Source organism: Dicentrarchus labrax, unplaced genomic scaffold (genome assembly GCF_905237075.1).
Source record: "Dicentrarchus labrax unplaced genomic scaffold, dlabrax2021, whole genome shotgun sequence".
NCBI classification, from domain to species: Eukaryota; Metazoa; Chordata; class Actinopteri; family Moronidae; genus Dicentrarchus; species Dicentrarchus labrax.
The window spans coordinates 29,610,200-29,633,935 of record NW_026136721.1 but is presented as its reverse complement, the minus strand read 5'-3'; the positions used below and the strand labels follow the sequence as shown (position 1 = coordinate 29,633,935).

Sequence of the window (23,736 nt, the reverse complement as noted above, 5' to 3'; positions counted from 1 at the left end):
AAATTTGAGTTAGATCAAGTATATCAGAGAGGCGACAAACCAAGAATGTCATTTTACAGTGCATATTGACAGTTAAGCTTTGAATCCTATACAGAATCCAGGCTTCCATGAAATAAGATAAGATAAGATATACCTTTATTAATCCCCCATAGGAGAAATTCAAGTTACACACAGCAGCATTGGGGAATATAGTGCAATAAAAAAAGTACTGTGTACATACAATAGTATCACAAACACCTATTTCACAATTTAATACAGAAATGTACAGTATGCTCTTATTACAACTCATTTAAAACCATTATATTATAATTATAAATGAAAGAAATTGTGATTGATGAATGTTACCATTTTGATGAATCACAAATAACAATTATTTTATCTATTATATTAAGCTCAACATAACACCAAACATGGAGTTGGTTCAGTTTTATAACAGTGTTATAGAAGTGTTTGTGTCAAAACATTTTCTAAATCAATCCAAAAATATCCTGGAGAACTGAAAAAATAACTGGGACACACTTTCCTTCACCAGGCCACAAAAGTCAAATAGCTTTTAAAAACCTTTCTGGTACATTTTCACACCTCAGATTACATGAGGCATTTCATTTTATATTCCTTCTTTGGTCATGTAGCACCTTTATTTTTGTGATCCCATTGGTCCAGCAGGATTTAGTACCCATCATGCATTCTCCCATCGGTGCTTGCAAGCACTGTAACCAAGCAACGGATGTCACCTGAGCTGTATACCTGAGTAAACAAGCAGCATAGATACTGAGTCTCCCTTTGTCTGGGTCACTTTATTCCGAAACGTCCACAAACTGTGAAAACTCCTCCATAGACGCTTTACACAGGATTGTTTTCTCACTCAGTTTTAGTGAAAAGGAGGGAAGATGCCATCTCATATTATGCTCTCCTACCAGTGGGATGATCAGGCTCTTGTGAAAAAGATACACGACCGCCTCAAAGATGATGGCCTGCCAGTGTGGATGGATATCGAAGGAGGGGTGACAGGGAACATAAACGACTCGTGAGTAGAGAGCAGTGTGTTTAAACCTCTATCAGGATCATTGATGGGATTAATTCATGTATGCATATGTTTTCACATGTTGGGAGTTAGATCAATTAATATACAGTCTCTTTGAGCAAAAGCTGTGTGTGTTCTCAGGATGGCTGCAGGTGTGGAGGAGGCCGTGGTGATTTGTCCCTTCATGACACCAGCTTACCAGGCGTCCCGCAGCTGTAAGAAAGAGCTGAACTACGCAGACTCCAGGGAGGTCATCATGGTGCCGGTCATGCTGACCAAGAACTGGGAGGCCAGTGAGTGGCTCGGACTGATCACTGCAGGCCTGCTGTGGGTGGACTTCAGGTGAGGAGGCCTTTAGAGGAGCAGGGGTGACGTATTTCTAAACTCTATCCAAAGGTGCAAAGGATGTAAACTCAGTATTTCTTGGCTAAATCAAGTGATTTTTAGACATTGGAACATTTTTACATCTGCTGTCAATGTTCTTTTTTAGAAATGCAGAAAAAGATGAGGAGGAATTTGAGATGTGTGTCAGGTCACTGGAGGAGGAGATCATGTTTAACGCCGGTAACCTCCTGGTAGTTGAAGAACCTCAGGGTGAGGAGGTTGATCATCCAGAACCATCAAAACCTTGCCTGAAGAGAAAACCGGGCAGAGGGTTTCGCCATGCTCTCTCAAAGCTCTACCTTCATGATTCAGGTAGATATGGATATTAAACAATTAATCCAATATTTTGTGAAAATCTATCCAATAATTAGTTAGAGATATTTCAGTCTAGACCAAAGTGGTGGACCAACTGACCAACACCACCATCTTATGGGTGTTTCATATGGACTCCTTGTAGAAGGTAGTTTCAATGGCAGTGAAGTCTGTTGTTTATCCAAGCTATAGTTCTCTAACTGCATGGCTATACATTACTTGAGGGAGATCACAAAATGTATTTATTTTTTAATCTTTAGTGATCTGAGACTTGCACATTGAACTGTGTGATTAACAATGTAGACTTACGTGACCAGATTCTATTTCACATGCACGAATAAAGGTATCCTGAAAACATCCGAGCACAACCTATGAGCATCCTCTTGTGCCATGACATTTGACAGGTGAGCAGCTAACCCACCCGACTGATGACAGAAACACAGTGGAGCTCAATGAGTCACCTGGAGATCACAGTTACTGGGAGGAGATTAAGGGTAGCGGCTGTAAATACTACAGGAACGTTGTCACCAACAGATATCTCGGTAAGTGCAGGAAACTAATCTTTACTGAAGAAAAGAAACAGCACGTATGTGAAAAATGTGGTCTTTATTAAATGGAGCAAAATAAACTTCAAATTGCAAGCCAGAAAAACAGGGGCAATGTTTGTTTCCATATCTGTACAACCTGCAATTCTGTTGAGTCAATACAAAAACTTTTATTTTTTTCCTCAAACAATACAGGGTTTGACCCCAGCAGTGACAAGGTCCACTCCGAGGCCAGTCCGTCGGTGTCTGAAGAGTGGCTGCTGTTGGTGGATCAGACGGACCAGAGCCATCAGAGAGCCGTCATCATCAAGAACAAACACTCAGGGTGCTTCCTGGCAGTCCAAGATGGCCACCTTATTGGATTAATGTCATACAATGAAGACTGCAAATGGTTTTTGGAATAAAATGGGACCGTTGAACTTTTAACTTCAGCGTGTAGTCGCCTCTGACAAAAGACACATTAGTTACGAAGAAGTTTGCCTGATGAAAAGGCCGTAGGAAGCAAAACTTGATGGGTAGAAATAAAACTGTTACTGTGACAAAATGAACAAATAAAAAAATCATTAGAATCTTTTCCTCTTCAGGATTTCCGGTTTCCAGTTGATTGGATGGCTTTCTTCCGTCTGCAAAAAAGAAAACACAGTTGTCAAATTATCTATCTGCTTATTGGAAACTAACACTAAAATCCAAAGAGACTTTAAATAAAACAGTACAACTTACAGCCATGTCGTCCTCTTTGTATACTTTAATGGTCTTGTCGGCCTCGGCGGTGATCAGTCTGCTCTCTGAGTGGTCGAACATGCAGGCAAAGATGCCCGACTCGCTGTCCAGAGATCCAGGCTGCACGGCTGCATGAATCCTCTGGAAGTTGTAGCCCGTCCTCCAATCCCACATGTGGATGGTTCCATTGTCGGCTACAAAGGGAACAAAAAAAACACTTAATGCGTTTTTAATCCAACACCTTCAGCCTTCACCCAAATAAATGTAATATTAAGAATTAAAAGTTTGACATTTTCTGTAGAAAAAAGAGGCAGTTAAGGAAATAAGTGAGAGCGGTGAATACCTCCAGACACCAACACGCCGTCAGAGTTAACAGCCAGAGTGTTGATGATGGCGTTGTGGCCCGACAGGTTCTGGATGAAGTTGCCATCTGGGAACATCCACTGTTTGATGTTATCAGCAGAACCGGAGGCAAAAGTGTATCTATAAAAAACACAGGAAATAAAAGGACAACATTAAGCACATTACAAGCTCTTTATCTGTTTTCATAATGGTATAATAGGTGTTATATAATCCCAAATGTCCTACTGTTACTAATACCTCAAGAAGGGCTTATTCTTTATAATTCATTTGTTGATTAATTGTTAATTTAAGCTTTAGGTCTATACAATTTCAAAAAACAAAACCCCAAATTAATTTAATTTAATTTAATTTAATATGATACACAACTGGAAAACAACAAATCTTAAAAAGCAGAAGCCAGCTAACATTTAGCATACTTACTTAATTGTTTCAGCAATATACTTAACATTAGCTAATGAAACACTACATGTTGGGTTTGGGCGACTGAGGGAACTTACTGTCTGGGATGCTGCACAATAGTTCGGACAGATTTCTTGTGGTTTGTCAGAGTTGCTCTGGTTTTTCCAGCAATCAAATCCCACAGCCTGATGGTTGAATCGTGGCTGCCTGCGAGAGGTTAAATCAGCTCTGATTAATATTTAAAAGCCAGCTGAACTAAAACACTTAATAATGATACAGAGCCATTTGTTTGGTATTACTAGATTTAAGTTTACCAGTGATAATTTGTGGTTCTGCAGCCTGACATCTCACTGTGGCCACAGTGTTGGTGTGGCCGGTTAGTGTGTGCACGTTAGCTTTTGTCCTGATGTCCCACACCTGCATAGACAGAGAGGAAATCCATATAGTTTCATTGATGAACCATGCAGAGGCCTGATTACGTACACATCCTATTCAACTACAGTCCTCTGATGGAAGAATGGCTTCTCCAAACAACAGCCCATTCTGACACTTTTGCTCTTTCAGTTGAGGAGAGATGAATGCTATTTGAACTTGGACACACACATCAGAAATCTACACCAAGACCAAGTGAAAGCGAAGAGTTCTCTTTAATTCGTGTATGTTCTTAATTATTTACCACTCCATTGTTCAACAATAGCTGTATAGGTATACAGTGACAGGCACAGACATCTGATAGCCAGAAGTTACTCATGCTTGAAATCATAACACGCGATAAAGAACTGAACTCAAACCACAGACGGCAAAGCGTGGCCAGGACCAGACCAGATGATGAAGAAACTGGATCCCTGTTGCCCGAATCTCTCATTATTCAAGTTATCATTCATACATTCAAGGGCAAATATGCAAAGTATGAGCTTACCCTCGCTGTGGCATCTCTGCTGCACGTCACCAGCACGTCAATAGTTGGATGTAGGTCTAAATCATACACAGCACTAAGGTGTCCGTGGTAGTGCCTGATAACCTAATACAGAGATTGTCATTGTTAGAATGCACACATTAACAATCACATTAAGCTCTCTCTCATTACTACAATGTCATACCTTGTTGTACTCCAGATCCCAACACTTGACTTGCTTGTCTTCTCCACAGGAGAACAGGTAGGGGCTGCGACTGCTGACAGCCACACCGCGCACCGTACTGATGTGTCCAGTCAGGGAGAGTTTCAGTTTCCCACTGGCCAGGTCCCAGATCTGTTCAAAGCACATAACCATCACGTCATATCAGGAGCATTTTAGAAGATTTACAGCAATAGTGTCTCCTGAGTGCCACCTTGAGGTAGCTGGAGGGACTTTATCATAAAAGCTGCAGATACTGAAAAAAGGGCTTTTGATTGTGTTGGTCCAAAGGAAAATATATAATATATGGCCGTTAACAGTAGAGTGTAATAATGCTGCAATCAACCATTAAGGCTCGCAAAAACATACTTAAAATATAATGGACTGAATGGATTAAATAAAAAGCAGCAAGTTATCAATACAACAGGTTTATAGAAATTAGAAATAATTAAATCACTTAATTGTAAATAGGTGCTCCAACATCATACGTCGTTTTCTTTTTCAACCACATCTGAGTCTGAATCAGTAAGTTAAAGTCATCTCAGTTGTCATCATGTGACCAATCTAATAAAACTACATGACAAACCTAAACCAACTTCAATTTACCGATGAAGACCATTAGATGTGGTTTAAAGTTCTGGGGATAGAAAGTAAATTCAAACCTTGAATTAAAATTATTTTGTCAAAATGCTGCTCCGGAGGTCAAACAGGAGCTTTCATGCTCGTACTTTATTGTGTTGATCTTATACATCGAGACAATCTAAGTAAAATAATGAATAAAAATAAAAAAACTGACAGAGGAAATGATTGTTATTTTCAGCTTTACTCACCTTTATGGTTCTATCAGCAGACCCTGTGACAAACCACTGATTCCCAGGCTCCACAGCGATGGACCTCACCCAGCCAAGGTGACCACTTATGACCTGTGAGACAAAATGTACAACTTTTATAAAAAATAACCGGACGCATCCCAGATGGCACTTTGGCACAGATGCCTTAAGTGTAACTACAAATAAAAGAAAAATACAGCAATAATTTAAAAAGTAATGACAATTTGTAGTTACCCGAAACAGTTTCCATGGTGGATGCCACTGGGGTTTGGGCATGGTTGGTGCTTTCCTCATGAGCGAAGAATTTCTGGTGCCGCCTCCCTCCATGAGCGACTAACATAAACAGATTTGTTATCAGCTCTGTAATTCTCTTAGGGATTTTACAGCAAGGGGTAAACAAGACAAGTCAATGTGGAAATACACTGCGACCTACCATAGCCGTTGACGGAGGGTGAGATCTCTCTGCTCCTCCTGCGTGTCGATGGATGTCACTGATGCTGGATGCAGTGCGGCTTGCGTCCTGCCTAAAATTCGACAGCAACGTGACTATTGTTGTATATAAGTGTTTATGCCGAATTACTGCCAACAACCGACTCGACTTACACATTGTGGAGGGGGAAAAAAAAGGTTTACCTGGCTTGTGAGGGTGGCAAAGCCAGCGCCATAGAGTGGATTCCTCCCTCACTTGGGTTCCTGTGCATCTTTGTGTCGGCAGTCAGAGCTACTCCTGTTGAACAGAACAGAATAAATAGATATAAATAGAATAAAGCCCACACCGTTCTTCAAATGGCAGCAGAACAACTACAAGCCTGCAGCTTGGTTAAAATAATAGCATAGTGGTTACCAGGTCCAGAGGGATAAGCATGTGTCCCGGTGATCAGGTATTCTGGGTCATCACCTGGAACACATTGGGGGGGGGGAAACCACACACACCACAAATGAGTTTCACAGCTTCAGAGTTCAGGAAAACAACAAGGACATGATCTTAAAATTATAAAAGTAAATACTGGGCTTTCTGGAGGCCTGAAAATAAAATGTCTGCAACAATCGACTGTTATCATACTGAGTGTAAAATGCAGTGTTTGTTCCCTCCTCACCTGGTTGTGTGTAGATCTGGTGCAAACTGCCAGGAAGCTGTGAGACTCTGTCTTTTCCTTCCTTCAGGACAGGCATGTGTAAAACCGCACCATAGTCCGCTTTCAGTTTCACATCCATCTTTATCTTGAAGCTGGAAATACAGGAGACACCGATGCATCATTTTCTCTTTCAAAATCACTTATCCAGTCGCTCTGCTCATACAGCAATGACATGGTTATTTTGTGGGCAATAATGGATACGAGATTCTATCTTTGTCGCTTTATCTCACAACACGGATATACATTAAAAATCAAGTGCTGGGTCAATCCAGTGAATGAAATACCTGACCCTGACAAATCAATACACTCCATTACACTGATGAAAAAACCATCCACAGTTATTTCATTATATCCGCCCCTACGTCCGACATATTCCGATAGATGTTTTAATATTGGGAATACACCCTTTAACGGAGCAGGATTCAGCTCCATCTAGTTGCAGTCTGTGACCATCTGAATACAGCTCAGCCTTCCAAGACTGCAGGAGAAACTACGGCGGCGGCAAAACTTGTGAAAAATGCGAAAGACCCAATGTAGAGCCAGTATTTGTTTTGTCTCTTCTGGGCTACTGTAGAAAAAACTCATTCTAATATAACAAAAAGTGCAACTGTCCTTATTTTCAGGTGATTATATACTAAAACATACCTATGAATATTATATTCAGTTTCTATATCTACATTTTAATAAATATACCCAACAGATTCTCCTAAATGTTACACACATTCTCACATATTATACAATATAATATTATATTATAACATAACAGGTACTAAACATACTTTTTTTTATGTTTATCATAATCAAAACAATAGAAACGTGCAATTTTTAACAGTTTTATTCTCTCTAGTAATCACAGTTGTCTAATCTACAGCAAAAACTGCTGCACTTGAACTAGTCAAAAATGGACCAGTCTAACGTTTGAGACAAAGAACAGGTTTTCACAGTATATATAAGGTTTACACCAGTTTTAATAGTTGTGAATCCTTGTAAAAACAAAAAGAAAATGAAGTTTAAAAACTTCATCAACAGGTTTTAATCTAAATAACCATAATTACCTTTCATCATCCATGGCGACGGATTTCGCATGATCGGACACAAACATATCGTGCGTCCTTTTGAGAGACCTGAAGACCAGAGTGTGGACTGAGTGCTTCTGGACGTCCTGTAGAAGAGAACAGTTGTCTTAAAATATATTAAATCAAAATTACACAGACTGCAACATGCATACACGACTCTATTCTACATATATATATTTAAAAAAAAAAAAAAAGGTACGAAGAGGAGAAATCGTGTCATTATGGTAACGCGGTTCAGGAATTAGCCGGGCCCAACGTTTTAGTAGCGCCGGAGCGGGAGCGAACAAAAAGCCCCGAAAAGACTTCAAACCTCGGCTTACCTCAGTCATCGTGGCGGTATAAACACGGGTCAAACACCACAGTTGAAGAAAAATACTTTTCCCAATGTGTATAGCTTTGGTCGCACTCAAAAATATATCACAATCCCCAAAAACATCACCATGACCATCACCACCACCACCACAAGCCGACGACCGAACGACCCGGACGTAAACAACACCAATAAGCAGCTAGTATTCGTAACAGCGCCACCTACCGGTAAGGAAGACAACACAAATTCTGCAAACACAAAATGAACACGACAAAAAAACAAACAAACCACCACCGCTCCTACATGTTCTTTTCTACTTTTCCACAGGATAAAATATTCCCTAAATATCAACATTTTGGTAATTTTAGAGAATTGTTGTCAATATATTGATTCAATGAATGCAATGTCTGCAGGTGTAACTTGCAGTGAGCACAGGCCAAAGTTTGGTTTTCCTGCTGTTTACCCACTAATTAATGGTTATCCAACCAAAAAAAAAAAAAAGCACCTTGTTGGTGAAAAGTTTATCTATTGCTATGTTGTGGTAACAGCACTATAACCAAACAATCATGTTTAGGACCAAATTTTTCCTTTTAAGTTTAATGGAATTATTGTGAGAAACGCCTATTGACTTTAGGGGGATCGAATATCATCCTTTTGCACTATTATTGCTAATAATATAATAGGCGATACAAAGGCATTTGTCATTTGGCACAACCAAATCTACAATGAGTCAGATGGAATTTGGACTGGTTGTCAAATTGATGATGCACGAGGACAAGTACTAATAGTACACACTGCAAACTGTCCAAATGCGGATCTAAATAAACAAGGCCAATGTGATGTTCTGATAAGAACTTGGCCATAATAACTCGGTCACAAAGTGGTTTTATTGTCCTGTGATACTGAAAATGTATTTAATTATATAATTCCTGCTGTTAGTCTTGGAAGATATTATCCCAAATTAATTCTGGGGTCAGCCCCTGAAAAATAAGCAGTTTATTTAATGAAAATAACCTGCCTAGGCTGAACTGTAATGTGTAACGTTGAGTTTTTAGTGAGGAAAATAAAATAAAAACACTTCTTATTGGCTCATTGCATCGGTAATTTGTAGCACAAATAAGCATGAGTCAGTGCTTTAAAATGAAGGCATCCACTAGAGCATATTAAGTTGAAACTAAGTTGAAAACTTTTGCACAGCAAGTAGAGGTAAAAAAGACCCATTACAAGACATAAACAGCAATTTATTTTAAATAACTTTTTTAATTCACATGTTTTTTTTCATGTTTTTAAAGTACCTGGTATCACTGACCAGGTGATGTAGAAACTTGAAGCCACCAGTGCACATATGCAACTTTACAGCAAAGTAGGAGACATCTTTTGTCCAGCATGAAAACTTTAGAAATGAACACAATTTGCATATTCATAGTTTCTGGAATTTTTTGGTAGAAGGAGCAGTGTAGAAACTGTACTTTTGTTTGCAGACACACGTGATTGTTCCAAACAGACTATTTGTATATGTCTTGATACATGTCTTCGGGTGATTTTTAATCATCTTAATGGTTACTGATACTGTGCTACAGTCATGTTAATTTTACTAGACAAGCAGACAAAACATTTATGTTTAAGATGGTATTTATTTCAAGGCTCTGCACATTACATATTGTGTATATTTTTGGTCACTATGACAAAATAGTACAATTGTTTGCAGTCAGTTCAGACATTTATCGTATTTCACCATTCTTGATAATGTTTTTGACAAGGCGCTTTTGTCTCATCTCCACATTGTTTTACAAAACAGCTGCTGGCCACATGGACTTTACTCTGTTGTGTCTGCAGGCTGACCATTCAGTCCAACTAAAACTGTCCAATGAAGTATGACAAAACCATTTGGTAAAGAAAATACATCTAGTTAGTACTCAAAATAACACAGAAAAAGAAAAGGAAAGTGTCCTGCTAGGTCAGCTCAGCAAAACTTGGAAGGATCAAAAAGTCAAGAATTTTCCATGGAGACCTGTTAATTTAAGGCGTTGCATTGAACACATAATTACTGCAGCCTAAACAGACCACAAGCATATTAGTGTACTTTTTAAGAATCTCCAAGTCCGCCAAACTGCTTCACACCAGCCTGCTGTCCACCAGCTGTGATGCGGCTTAGGGGAATGAGCTTCATGGTGGTCTCTTTCAGGGAGTACCAGCGGTTGTGCCATGTGACCCAAATAATGCCGTTGTCGTAGCCAAATTCACCTGCATCCTTTTCTGTGTACCTGCCACCTAGATGAAAGAGAACACAGTTTAGATTAGATCTCAAATGATTCTTACTAATGTATGTGCTTGGATAACAGTTTGTCTCTGCGCATGTGGGTGCTGGTTGCATATTTATTAAAGGACCAGTGTGTAGGATTTAGTGGCATCTAGCAGTGAAGTCGCAGATTGCAACCAACTAAATACAGCTTGGTTCCGAGAGTGTTAGAGAGGTTACTATGGAAAACATAGTGGTTCAATGTGGTGGACTCTGTAGAAGAAGACCTGCTTCTTTTGTAGATAAGGTAACGAAGACACATTTCTTATTTTCAGATGATTATACACAAATAAAAACATACATGTACTTTTAATAAAAACAGAATTATTGGGCCTCAAAGTGAACAAAATGAAATGGTTTGCACTGGTTTTAGTCACGTGGTCTTACCCTGGTAGTATTTGCCATTCAAATGTGCAGCATGACATCTGTTCATCCACCAGCCAGAGCCGTCCTGCAGAGCACAGTTGCCATCATACTTGTCATTGTCCTTGTCGAAGGTGCTGAACTGCATGCCATTGTGAAGCGTGTAGAACTTGTCACTGGGATCATCACCGAAGTCAAAGCCATCAAAAGCATCTCCAGCATCGCCACCAAAGTAATAGCCGTATGTCAGACGGTACATGTCTGCCTCTGAGCCAACTCTGAACATGGTGTAGTCAGCATACCTGGAGAAAAGAGGCCACACAGAGGATCAATGTTAGCTATTGGTAACCTCTGCTGAGTATTAAATCTCATCATTGGGGTCATGTTTGCTTTGTCTGTGAGTCCCTTTGCTCTCCTCTTACATAATATGTTATCGTGCGAGTGGGTGAGTGTGTACATACTTTTTGGTGCCCTCCCAGTCAACCAGCTCTATCCTCAGCACAGTTGGGATGGTGGTACTGGCAGTCAGCAGATGCATCTTCTCATTGCCGAGCCAGAACTCTGTGGTGTCATCTGGTGAGAGATAACCAAAGCCCTGCTTGTACTGGACCCAGTCCTTGTGGAAGTCCACGCTGCCGTCACGTCTCTGTGGACATAAGAAAGTGTCAAGATTTATTACGAAACTTCACGATTTTGACTCATGATTCTGCAGTTTGTCAACAAAACATTCTTCAAATTCTAAAGTCCACTCTTACAAAAGTAGTTCACTAGGGGATGAAAACTATTAGTGGAAGGAGGGAGCTTGAAAAATAGGGCAGGCGACACTCACTATATTAACCGTAACCCTTCCCTTATCAGTTGTAGTAATTGGTCATATGTCCCTAGTCCCACAGTCCCTTATCATTATTATCAGTTAAGCTGTTTTTCTGAGCGTAAGGTCTACTTCTTTGACAAAACCAGGCAGTACAAGATGAAGACAGTGAAGAGCCATCCTTGATCGTGAGGCAATAAAAGTGACGCATACCCTCTGTATTACTGTGAAGCCACGTCCAAAGCTGTCAATCTCACAATAGACCAGGAACTGCTCAGTGGCTTTGGCTGGTTTCACATAATAAAGTCCACTGGTGGTGGCACCTTTGTTTGCAACATCCTGGCAGTCTGATTGGCAAAAGGGAAGAAAAAGAAAGACAGTTACAAATATATTAAATATGTTACAACAAAACACAAAAGATGTTGTTTATTATAAAACAAGACAGAAATCATATTTCTTCCTGATGTTGGTTTAATTTGTTTTTACAGAATTATGTCTACAATTCTATGCATTAAAAAAAGTATAAATAACTTATTTGGAATGAGGTCACAACAAATTACATCTAGAACAAATCTGTTTACTTTGCATTGATAAACCATATTGATTTTAGTCTGTAACCAAACACAGAACAAGGACAACTGTTGTTCAGATGAGGCATGATTGAGAAACTTCTTGTGAAATAGGAATGACCTGAGGGTGAACAAATAGATTTTTTGTTTTACCTGTTCCTGTGGTGGGCTGGATTTCAACTGATTCTTTGCAGGTCTCACTGCATTTCTGCTGGAGCTGAATGGAGAGTTGTTTCAAGTCTGCCATTCTCCTCTCGTTGGATGAAATTAAATTCTGAAGTTCACTGCAAAGAGGGAAGTAAATGTGAGTTGTATGTCTCAGTATGAAACAACGGAGATCAAATGATAATGTACAAAATAAGACGAGAATTATAATACAAGAAAATGAAAAAGCAGCAAAAGGAACAAATGATCGATCAAATTTGGACGAAGACGTTAAATGTTTGTATTATAAGTGAATCAGACATTAGGGGAAAGAGGCGTGGGTGGCAAATCGTCCCTTGACCTGTGTTCAGTCCTAACTGCGTGGGTGAGGTGGGTTGGTGTGCATTGACCTAAGGGCGATGGCAGCCAGGAGAAGTATCAACACGGGCATATCTTATATATTTAGCATTTTGTGTTTAAGTGGCTCAAAATTGTACTTAAGTACTTGAGTCAATGTGCTTAGTTACTTTACGCCACTTGGTATATCGAATGGTATAATTTCAGCCCTAATGGTAACTTACAATATTTGCTGTTCCTGTGTGATGATGGTCTTTTCAAATCGAAGAACATCTTCCAGCATGCTTGATGACTTTTTGAAGTATGAATCTGAAATAAAGTGTTAGTGTCAGTAGTGACCAAAGAAGTGATCAAAGAACACATTTAAAAAAAAATGTTGACAAATGTTTTTACAGAGGAATTTAAGGTAGGTATTTATATAAATGACCAAAATAGAATAGTCATATTAAAACGATGGATTCAAACGCATCAGTTGTATGAAGATGGATCTTGGATGATATTTATTGGCAATAAAATGAGCGTATTACCTGGCGAACTCTTCTGAGCTGAAGTAGCAGAATCTTTCATGTAGACAACTGTATCCTCGGCCCCCTGGGTCAAATTGGCAATTGAATCAAGATCCCGTTGCAAATCATCCAAATCTTTGTTCACCTCTGGCATATACCTCAGCATGTAATCAGCCACTCCACATGTAGTAGGACAGTACTTTCCCTGAATACAGATAGGACAACTGTAAAACATAGTTCATAGATATACAATCCACAACACAATAATATATAAGCTTATTATTTGTAACTGTATGCTGTACTTACAAAGCCATCATTTGGATTGCATAATGCAACGCTGTCTCCTCTGGTTTGCTACAAAAAAAAGACACATTTTAGATTTTTTTATTTTCATGCTCAAGAAAACTGCATCAGTGAAAAGTTCAGTGACTTACTGCTGATGAGAAGGAGAAAAGAAACAGAAGTCCTCCTACGGCTGCAAGAAGTGATGGAGCCATGCTGCTTTGGCCACCAGTTGTGGTCTTGTCTTCTTGGAGAATGAAGAGCTGCTCGACTCTGTGGGATATTTATCTGAACAAGGTCCTCAGTTCAGTGCTTGATAAGGGGTTCATATGCAAACATCCCACTCACTGTGTTGGGACAAAGCTGTGACTCAAATGTCCAAAGGAGGTCATTTCCCATATTTGACGGGGTCTGTAATTGACGGTTGAGCTATCAGAACAGAGTTCTGTTACTTAACCATTAACTGCATATTTGTTTATAACACAATGTCGGTAATTATGACAAAGCAGAGAAGAATGATGACTCAGCTTCATCTATCGTTCCCTATTTGTGACATTTTTTTCTGTTGGACTTGGACAGTCAAACTGAACTCATGTCAGTTGTGTACCGGGACTAGAACTCAATTTATTTGCATTCTTATTCATCATAAAATAAAGTCAAAGGCAAATGACAGTGTGAGTCATTCATCAAAGACACAATGTCATTTTAACATGTCCCTGTAAAACATTAACATCACTGTGTTGTCACTAAAGACGTGCCAACAAATTCTGGATGAACAAATTGTTTTTTTGAACATGTCCATGAAAAATACTAATTTTGAGTTGGCTCGCAGGTGTCAGTTGAAACATCTCAATAAGACAAATTAAAAAAGATGGAAGGCCATTAGTGCCAGGAAAAGAAACTAATTAGAATACATTTTCACAATTATAAGTCAAGAAGATGAGATTCTAAATTGACATAATTTTGAGAAACAAATGTATAACTACATGTTTAAAACTGTCCTTATAAGAACAAAAAACGTCAGACGTCACAGGAGACCAAGTAGTTATTATTTTAACCATGATGATGAAAGTTTCTGTAAGACAAACCTCAATGTTTCCCTAATGTTAACCAACTCGCTTTTGTTTACATGTTGGTAAGGTACCAACATGTAAACAAAAGTGGTATAAAATTAGAAAATGGTTTTATTTTTATATATATATATATATTTATTGTAACAGTTTTGGAAGACACTGATAAATGATGTTGGCCTGCTTATCTGGGGCACCAGATACAGAAAATGCTTACTTGTTATTTTTTATGGCAGTTACAATTGATCCTTCCTAAGTCTTAGGAACTTAGAAAGAGTCTATTGACATATTTTGTCATTTTGTACGGAAGCCCATTTCTGCCTAGAAAAGGAAAACAAATAATTAAATATTAAATTAAAAATACAAACTTTATTTAAAAATGTAGATTTATTATATTATAATTCTGACCTATTATCTGATTTTTTTTTCTATCATTCCAAAATATTTATTTATTTATTTATTTAGTGGTTGTAGTAGTAAACATCACAATATAACTTGAATGATTCTCAGATAAATAATTATGAGGCTTTATAGGGACACTTTGTGATAGTTTAGCAAGGAATGAAAAACAAAAAACTTTTGGAAAATGAATTCTTACTCCTTCACTTAATATCCTGCAGCTTGGTGGATAGGGTTGACCTCTTAAATTAAACCTGGCTGCACTGGTAGATAAAACCACTAGTGGGAGTGGAACCACAATAAACCAGACATGCATACCTTACAATCAGTGAGCACGCCTTCAAATTGAAGACTTTATTAGCATTCAGAACACAGCAGCGTAGTTCAGCTTAAAAGAAGACTGCATGCACAATTATGTAGTAAAACAATTACACTGTTCTGTGAGATCTGTGTTTTGAGATATATTTGCACAAATAGAAGTTAAATCTGACTCACAAGCGCACTGAAACATAATTGGTACACTGTGATAAAATGAGTTTAACCCCACTTAAAAGCTTTGTTTAGATGTGTAAATCTATTTGTGTCACATAAGGAGGACACATGGGTGACTTTTGGAATTATCTTTTTATATCTTTTTACCTTATTATCTAGATTTTGTACAAGGAATATCACACCATTATAATAGTTATTTTATGGACAGTTTACGTTTTTGGACCGCTTCCTCCAGTCTGCAGGAAAATCCTACCAACAAATAGGCAGGCCTGCTTGTAATTGGTGTTGGTACATGTTTCAAGTGATACTTTAATACGTCCTGTTTGGCAGATAAACATTTAGTCCCACTCAATCCATCTCTAGTGATCTCATAAGGAATATTATGCTAATCTGCATGAAGGATGAGTAGTTTCAAATAAAATGTCCTTGAAGATTATACAGTATTTGTATTTTCAGGATTCAGTATTTTCCCACCGTGATTTTATTTCCAGCAGTGTGGAGAGAAACACAATTTTGATCTTGAGAAATAAAATATACGAAAGACATACAGCTGAACATCTAACTGAGTAAATAAAATTCAAAACATCCAAATCATTTAATTAATATTTGCTGTCTCCAGTCCTTTTGCCAGAGGAAACCTTTTGGATGGGCATCTCATTTTTTGTGAGCATTTTGCATTTCATTTCAGTGTCATTGTTCATCAGAATTCAGGCATAAATAGATGAATACATGAATTTTAATTCTGTGAGAGGCTGCTACACCTACGCCATCATGATCATCATCCTCATTTTCTTGCTAAACTACAATGCATTTGTAATTAAACCAATAAAACACAGTTTAACAGGTATACTTATAGACTTTCATGATGCCATTGCGTGTCTTATGTCCAAAACTATAGCAGATAGACTGGACTTCCCTAAACTTGGACTCTCCCCAAAACCAGCTGCATCCTACATGCATAGAGCAACAGTGGTCAGTGAAAACTTTGCCCAATACTCGCCCTCATTACCTCTAAAATCCTGGCTAATTGATCATTCAAGGTCAGGCAGTCAAAAGGTTAAGTCACAATTAAGCATTATTTGAGGGACCACTGTGCTGTTGTTGGTTTTACTTACAGAGAACCATAAATTGCACATACTGTTATCACGTTTCCATTTCCCACTGCACATCCTAAGAAGAGTAAAAATGCACAATAACCTCTTGTATCGGGCACATTTAGCTTCCTACAGGGCTCTGATTTCATGCTGCTGTGCTTCTTTGAGTCACAGTTAATAGTAATACATCACTTCTCTGGTGACAGATGAGTTTGAGGCATCTTTTTCTTTTTAACAAGAAGTCCACATTCACAATGGAAATGTTTATCTGCTGTGGATTTTAAGGTTAAAATGTGAGTGGGTTAATAAATCTATTGTTTCAACATCATAAACTATATACATTCTCTAGCATTGCTGGGTTAAGATGAGTTACGGCGATACTGAAAAGTAAAGTGCAACTATTTTGTTTTTTGACTGAGGAATGTTTGCAGTCAATTCCATACTGTTCAATGCCACTTGACGCTGGTCTTATCACTCAAATATTGTGTATACTGTACAGTTGCTGATAATGGTTAACCAGTGGATGTTCTTCAGGGTGCTCCAGGCAAACGCACCTCTTTTTATTACATCAAAACAAACAAAGTGCAGATACATGTGACAAATAACGCTGAATAAGGCTTCATATGTGCGCACCATGTTGACATTAGATGATAAATCTTACCTTAACTACCTCTCTGTGTGACCTTGTTTTATTACGTGGAAAAAACAGGCCCAGGAGGGATATAAAGCCTTGCTGACCTGAGAATGAACTGCCAGGGCCGTGAAACTTAACAGTGCTGAACTTTTGCTGAACTGGCCTCTTTGTGATGAAATGCCAGATGGAAAGTGTCTCTTTCTTTCTCTAAGTGCCATGAAGACATGAAAACATTGTGTCCAGGGGGTTAAGATGTGTTTTGGGCTGCTGTTGTTATTGGTGTATTCAGACACTGATGCCAGGCTGACATTCTTACATTGTCTGTACTATATCAGGATGCGAAGCAATATAAAAGAAATGCAAAGTTATTTGTTTGCTTTAAGTATTAAGGCTGGCAGCTGAAATTCTCACGTGTTTACCCTGTAAATCAAGCCATGCTATTTTGCTGATTCATCGTTTTTCCTGAACATAGAAAATCTGGTCAGCAGTAATTAACCTAAGTTTTAGGGCTGAAAAACAAAGTCGGCATAGTTTACAAGTGGCCTGACCAGGAATTAAATGTAAAGAGCCTTGTTAGGATCCCCCATTGGCCTCAACTATAAGTCTGGAGCCGTGGCATAAATCTCCCCAGGACAGAGGGCAAAGGTTTGTTATAATGCCTGTGGTCACAGACGGTAAGTCGACTCAGCTGAACGGGGATCTGCAATGTGCAGCGAGGTTGACACTTTGTTTGTCCACACACCGTGAAGGACTTTAATATAAAAAGAACATCTTATTAGTCTCAGGTTTTCACTGATTGTGTTACTAAGTGACTGAGTTGACCTGAATATGTTGCTCTTAATAATAGGACTGCCATATAGATTTATTGTACTCTGCTCTGCTTCCATGTTTACTTTGCTTACACCCAGTTTGAGGTTGTGTCATTTGGTCCTGCAGCTGTGCTGTAATAAAACATGTGGGGCACATGTGACCACCAGTATATTAATACTTGTCTTACATTGCCTCTTTCTTTCTGTTAACTCACTGGTCGTTGTGCCATTTATTGCCCTGATTGATTTATATAGTACTCGTACTTTCTGTGTTGTCGCTGAGAAATAATGAGTGCTTCCATATCAACCTGTCAAGTTTAATTATGATCATATCAAAATATATGTTTAATTTCCATGGCTAATGTCATTGTAACCCTGAGACACACATATGTTTGATACTGTAGATGTTTGTGATTACTGACACACATTGATGAACATTGCGTTTTAGTAAATATAATCATTTTTTAAATTGCTTTCAAGGGGACTTTCAGATACTGTAGTGGCATCTTTTATTACCATTTTACTTTGGCCACTTTGGATTCAGGCAAGTGGTGGAAAACACATTTAGACATGTACTGGACTCAATTTTATGGTACTTTACTTGAATATTTCCATTCTACGTCTTTCTACTCAACTATACATGCACTCTACTATATTTATCTGACAGCTACACTTAGTCACTTTTCAGATTAATATCAATATGAATATCTTCCTCTAAAAAACTAGCCAACACAATAGTCAAATTAGCTCCTCAACCAGCTGAAGCATGCTGCTTACACAATAATGCATCAGTAATGACCAGTGTTAGACTAATTACTCAAAAAACTTAATTTATTGGTCCTTACTCATCACTCTTTTCAAAAATGATGTTATGACTTTATGTATCTATCCCTGCCAACAGTAATAGATTTTTTTTTCTGCTACTCCCCACAAAATTGGTAAAGTCAAGGTAAAGTAATGAGTCACTGCCCAACACTGGTAGTGACAACCCAATAATATTACGTGATAACTTACATAATATAACAATCTAAAAGTGGCTATTCTATATAATGAGTACTTTAATAAGCACTGATGCTTTAGATTGCACTTATACGTGTAGTGGAGTATTTCTAAGAATCTGAATACTTCTTCCACCATTGATTATGACACAACAGGTTATTTTTATATACCCAGTGTGTCTAAATGTGTGTGTAAATAAACCCAGTGTGTGTAAATGCTCAGAAATGAAATAGGCTCTCATTGTGGCTAAAACGTTCCAAATCATCCAACAAAAACCCCAAAAGCTAAACTGACAACTGATAAAAAATGTGTGTTTGGTCACAACTTCACATTGAATGGTCCAAAACACTAGAGAAGTATAAAATGCAATATATGTGTGAGTGTAGAAACTCAGCGAAAGTTAGTATTTGTTTATTACTGGGTTAATTCATTTACTCGTGATTTTAGGGCTTCAGTATGCGTGCAAACAATGCACTAAACAAAGATGTATTGTTTTTTGTTTTTTGCTTATAATCTATGAATCTAAGCTTTGCAATGTTTGCAAATTAGAAATTCAAGAGCCGTATAGTGCTGAATAATCCTTAATCACACACACTTCCTCAAAAATAAAGGTATGTATGCTTTGTGGGTCAACTGTCAAACTGTTTTTTCTCATAGTCTGAAGAAGCAGCTGGTTAAATACCACATTCATTTAGCCCTTTTGCAACTATTTCACAGTATCTAGGTCAGCAAATGGACTGTAAGAAATGATTCAAAGACACAAGATCAAAAAGGTTCAAACATTTCTCAAGGTATTTTCATGGTTAAAGATGAGCGCGTAACTGGAGCTGACAGGATTACTGTAATCTGGTTAAGGGAATGTTTTGTCTCATGTGGTTCGTCTGAGAAGGTGCAGACCATCTAACACAGTCTGTTTTTTCCCAGGACAGAACCTGAATTCATGACGGGGCAAAACAGATTAACCGAGTTAAATCCACTGCCCACCAGCTCCTCTGCAAGTCATTGTCTGGAGGAAAATCAGCTTAATAGCCTAATTAGAATTTTGTTTTAAATTGCCAAAAGGGTCATTAAAAAAAGAAAAAAAAAATCATTCATCAGTTCAGCAAACTAGAGAATAACACAAATTAAATCAAAACCTTTTTATTGCTATCCTTATTTTATTTATTTAGTATTTTTCTTTTTGCCCCTAACAACATTTTAGTGTGTTATGAACCTCAAAGAAACCAAACGTTTTTAGCCTATACTTTGACCTTGCAAAGAGAGAGGAAAGTAACTAAATACATTTACTCAAGTACAAGTTTGATGTACTTGAGTATTTCCATTGTATGCTCTTTTGTACTTCAAGAGCAGTACATTTCAGAGAGAAATATTGCACTGACATATGAGTATGTTTGATACGTTAAGTACTTGTTTTTGCTAATACTCCAGAAGTTTTCCTTACGTACATTTCTGAATGCAGTACTTTTACATGCAATTAAGTATTTATAGTGCAGCATCTGTACTTTTACCTAAGATAGTGTTGCAAACAATGTCTGCCTGCATTTTGGTGCTGACCAGTGTACTGTGGGTTTACTCTCACTGATGAGAGCAGTGAGAGTGAACCAAAACAGTAAAGTTGCTTCCCAGAAAACCAAATCAATGAACTTAAAAATGCAAAAATGCTCCATTAATCTGAGGGTAATTGCATAGTTTGGGGGATAAGGAGGGTTACACCTTTTACATTACATCATTTCTTCAATGTAAAACTATTGATTAGTGCAGCTTTAAATGACACTAAATGATTGTGTTTGGTTTGTTAAGTGGCAGCCTCTTAATGGGACTGCATTTGTCTTCAAGCACATTGTTCAGTCTTTGCACATTCTTCCAGTAAAGTTTTTATGTAAAACCAAAATACGATATAATTGTAGACCACCTTTGATCTTCAGGAACAGCTGGAGTCAGAACAAGTGAGACAGCAGTTAGCAACAACTGCACACAGCTGGAACCAGCTTCTAGATATGACTTTACTCTCTTTCAAACCTGTGCCATTATGGATTCATTTTCACTACACCAGTTTTATTTTGCTTTGCTATCTTTTATGTTAAAGGGGAAAATAACGTTCAAACTGTATGTAACTCTTAAATTGCAATTAATCAAATACAACCACTGAGCCTTGCCTTAATTCCTAATTCTAGACACAGCTAATTCTCTCGGCTGCTGTCCCAATTAAAAGTGATTATTGGAGAACAATGAACCTCAGGCTGGAACAAAATGCAGCAGAAAAAAATACAAGATGCTGAGCGTGTGAATGACGGAGAATGCGCACGTGCGCACGGTCACTCGTGGCCAATCGTGTTTTCGGGATTTCCTCCTCCTCGTGCCAGTGAGCATAAATAGCTCATTACACTCAAGCATGTTAGGATATTTCCCCCGAAAACTCTCAATATGCTGCAGCTGTTGACATTCCTGGTGCAGAAGATCTCTCTTCTCTTCAAATTCAAACTTCTTGAGTCCAGCTGGTCGGATGGTGAAGACCGCGACCGGGAGCGTTACGCCCAGCGCTGTCCCACAACGCCTCTCCGGAGGGGAGACATGCTGGAGGTCCCCAGAACCGTTTTCACCCACTATGGCATTTATTTAGGTGACAATAAAGTCGCTCACCTGATCCCTGACATCCTTCCTGTGCTGACAAACGACAAGAAGCTCATCGGTTCTGTCATCACGAACAAGAGGCTCATCCTCGGATGCATATACAGATGTGCCACGGTGCGCGTGGACACATTAGAGGACTTTGCATATGGCTCCAAGATACTGGTCAGCTCTATGGATAAGATGATGAAGAACCGCACACTTTCCAACGAAGAGGTCGCCAAGAGAGCTGAAAAACTAATCGGAGCTTTTCCTTACAGTCTGCTGTGGAATAACTGTGAACACTTTGCCACATATTGCAGATACGGTTCTGCAGTGAGCCGGCAGACAGAGCAGGTACAGTCCTTAGCACTTTTTATTGAATGCGTGCAGGATGAAATGTCTGTCTTAGTGTCCTTGTGGTTATTGATCATGTATCACAATTATAGGCTATACAGATTCAACCTGGTGCATTACACAGGTAAACACAATACAGTGTGTGCTCCAGAATGACACCTTGAAAAGTATCATCATTTTAATACCGTGGCCATTTTCCAAAGAAAAAGATGTTGTGTTCAAATCCTCATTTTCACTTTTGAAAGTTTGTATTTTAATTGGATTAATGTTTTGGGAGGTGCAGTCATTTACCCACGCCCATCCACACCATTGGTTCACACTTTGATTAGATACAGTACTCACAAAGACGGCATACTCCTAATACCCCAGATTAGTTAGTTAGTTTTGGGCATTTTGATGATGAAACAAATGCACACTATGCAATATGCAGTAAAATGGTGTGCAAAAAATCTGAGCATTTTTTTTCCTTTGAAAAACTAAAATAAACTGTACATGGGCAAATTTAAAGATTAAACATATGAGAAGCTATGAGAATCAAATCTGCAAATTAGATTGCTTAAACCAACCAACATTGAGGGGGCGGGATCTTTAGGGTTTCTAGAGGTTCAGGGGCCAAGGGACAGCCCCGCTTTGCCCAGTTGGTAATCCAGCTTTAAGTTTAACACACCGCTGAAGCCGTTTAACCATCAGAGGTTGCTACAAGAGTACTGTTGCTATGTTACCTCCGGTTAACCTTGCACACTGATTTAGAATGGAGGTTAAACTGTTCACAGGAGAGCTTGAAGTATGAAAGATGGAGACTTTCCAGGTCACAGCTGATCAGAAATGTAACCATGGTATAAAATATTTGTGTGCCAAGCACAATGTGTGAAATAATTAACTGTATTTCTTTCCTTTTTAGTTCTGTCAGTGCTTGAAATCAATCATCAGAGACCAGCGCAGCGTGATTGTCACAGTCCTTCTTGGAATTATCTCCATTGTCAATTTCGGCATGGCGCCCTCAACTACATTACCCACAATCTTCATTCCCTGCACTCTGTGGATGGCTGGTTAAAGGAACCTGCAAACAAACTGAACTGAACTTTTACTTGGCAAGGACCGAACTGCTCACAACGATGCCTGCTTGTCATTTGATGCCTTGTAACAACCATACTTTAATTTTTTATTATGTAGACAATGTTTAATGTTTTGTGTTGATACATGAATTAATCATTTCTTATTTGTCCTCTCATAAAAGTGTGGGGAAATATATTAATTATTTGACATAGGATGACGGTCAGCAACATTTGAGTCAAAAGTGAATATACAGTCTACAACGAAATGTACATATGCAGTGTAGTGCATATTGTATACTAGTGCACTTAATATAAAGTTGTAAATATGACAAATGTTTAATAAACAATTTATTTTTACTTGTGTGCCTTGTGTGATTCTCCATATATCTAAAGCTACATGCACAACCACAAATTAGCCTTAATATGTGTGATATTTCATGATATATTTCCGATTGAGGGACTCGGGCTCTAAAATAATAATACAATAAGCCTGTAAATGCGCAGTATAGCACTGTAAAAAATGCTAAAGTAATAAAGGTATATATTGTATGTATTGTGATGGATTTAGCTAATTTGATATAACATTTCACATCATTACACATTCTATAACTATATAAGATGTATACCTTTTTCCAAAAATACTAGAAAGTGCTGAATAATAATGAGAAAGGGCTG

At 38.3% G+C, this 23,736-nt stretch overlaps 4 protein-coding genes across 4 annotated transcripts; 2 read left to right on the top strand and 2 right to left on the bottom strand.

The window, feature by feature from the left end:
* The first annotated feature begins 732 nt into the window (after nucleotides 1–732).
* Nucleotides 733–2,986, top strand: LOC127354893 (uncharacterized). Its single transcript, XM_051385191.1, has 5 exons — nucleotides 733–1,027; nucleotides 1,166–1,366; nucleotides 1,515–1,720; nucleotides 2,125–2,262; nucleotides 2,461–2,986. The coding sequence occupies exons 1-5, from the start codon at nucleotides 891–893 to the stop codon at nucleotides 2,667–2,669; spliced, it is 891 nt and encodes a 296-aa protein (XP_051241151.1). The 5' UTR covers nucleotides 733–890; the 3' UTR covers nucleotides 2,670–2,986.
* plrg1 (pleiotropic regulator 1) lies at nucleotides 2,308–8,395 on the bottom strand. The gene is made up of 15 exons (XM_051385190.1): nucleotides 8,225–8,395; nucleotides 7,884–7,990; nucleotides 6,790–6,920; nucleotides 6,537–6,590; nucleotides 6,326–6,419; nucleotides 6,126–6,216; nucleotides 5,927–6,025; nucleotides 5,693–5,785; nucleotides 4,848–4,997; nucleotides 4,667–4,768; nucleotides 4,062–4,164; nucleotides 3,846–3,954; nucleotides 3,329–3,468; nucleotides 2,986–3,179; nucleotides 2,308–2,888 (listed from the first exon to the last, which is right to left on the bottom strand). The coding sequence occupies exons 1-15, from the start codon at nucleotides 8,231–8,233 to the stop codon at nucleotides 2,829–2,831; spliced, it is 1,536 nt and encodes a 511-aa protein (XP_051241150.1). The 5' UTR covers nucleotides 8,234–8,395; the 3' UTR covers nucleotides 2,308–2,828.
* Nucleotides 8,396–9,828: 1,433 nt separating this feature from the next.
* fgg (fibrinogen gamma chain) lies at nucleotides 9,829–13,863 on the bottom strand. Its single transcript, XM_051385402.1, has 9 exons — nucleotides 13,698–13,863; nucleotides 13,570–13,617; nucleotides 13,285–13,468; nucleotides 12,982–13,066; nucleotides 12,410–12,540; nucleotides 11,901–12,034; nucleotides 11,338–11,522; nucleotides 10,901–11,178; nucleotides 9,829–10,485 (listed from the first exon to the last, which is right to left on the bottom strand). The coding sequence occupies exons 1-9, from the start codon at nucleotides 13,758–13,760 to the stop codon at nucleotides 10,301–10,303; spliced, it is 1,293 nt and encodes a 430-aa protein (XP_051241362.1). The 5' UTR covers nucleotides 13,761–13,863; the 3' UTR covers nucleotides 9,829–10,300.
* A 7,586-nt stretch (nucleotides 13,864–21,449) lies between these two features.
* Nucleotides 21,450–23,418, top strand: lrata (lecithin retinol acyltransferase a). Its single transcript, XM_051384589.1, has 2 exons — nucleotides 21,450–22,006; nucleotides 22,908–23,418. Exons 1-2 carry the CDS (start codon nucleotides 21,467–21,469, stop codon nucleotides 23,058–23,060), a joined length of 693 nt encoding a protein of 230 aa, XP_051240549.1. The 5' UTR covers nucleotides 21,450–21,466; the 3' UTR covers nucleotides 23,061–23,418.
* The last annotated feature ends 318 nt before the right edge of the window (nucleotides 23,419–23,736 follow it).

What these genes read in the sequence shown, in the direction of transcription:
- fgg (XM_051385402.1), bottom strand. Translation starts at nt 13,760, where the DNA reads ATGGCTCCATCACTTCTTGCAGCCGTAGGAGGACTTCTGTTTCTTTTC. An exon ending in TTTTCTCCTTCTCATCAGCA is followed by an intron (nt 13,618 to 13,697) that starts GTAAGTCACTGA and finishes TTTTTTTTGTAG; the next exon opens with CAAACCAGAGGAGACAGCGT. An exon ending in ACACAGGAACAGCAAATATT is followed by an intron (nt 12,541 to 12,981) that starts GTAAGTTACCAT and finishes CCCTCTTTGCAG; the next exon opens with TGAACTTCAGAATTTAATTT.
- lrata (XM_051384589.1), top strand. Translation starts at nt 21,467, where the DNA reads ATGCTGCAGCTGTTGACATTCCTGGTGCAGAAGATCTCTCTTCTCTTC. An exon ending in TGAGCCGGCAGACAGAGCAG is followed by an intron (nt 22,007 to 22,907) that starts GTACAGTCCTTA and finishes TTTCCTTTTTAG; the next exon opens with TTCTGTCAGTGCTTGAAATC.
- LOC127354893 (XM_051385191.1), top strand. Translation starts at nt 891, where the DNA reads ATGCCATCTCATATTATGCTCTCCTACCAGTGGGATGATCAGGCTCTT. An exon ending in CTGCTGTGGGTGGACTTCAG is followed by an intron (nt 1,367 to 1,514) that starts GTGAGGAGGCCT and finishes GTTCTTTTTTAG; the next exon opens with AAATGCAGAAAAAGATGAGG. An exon ending in TGTCACCAACAGATATCTCG is followed by an intron (nt 2,263 to 2,460) that starts GTAAGTGCAGGA and finishes CAAACAATACAG; the next exon opens with GGTTTGACCCCAGCAGTGAC.
- plrg1 (XM_051385190.1), bottom strand. An exon ending in CCAGATCTACACACAACCAG is followed by an intron (nt 6,591 to 6,789) that starts GTGAGGAGGGAA and finishes AATGTGTTCCAG; the next exon opens with GTGATGACCCAGAATACCTG. An exon ending in CACCATGGAAACTGTTTCGG is followed by an intron (nt 5,786 to 5,926) that starts GTAACTACAAAT and finishes TTTGTCTCACAG; the next exon opens with GTCATAAGTGGTCACCTTGG.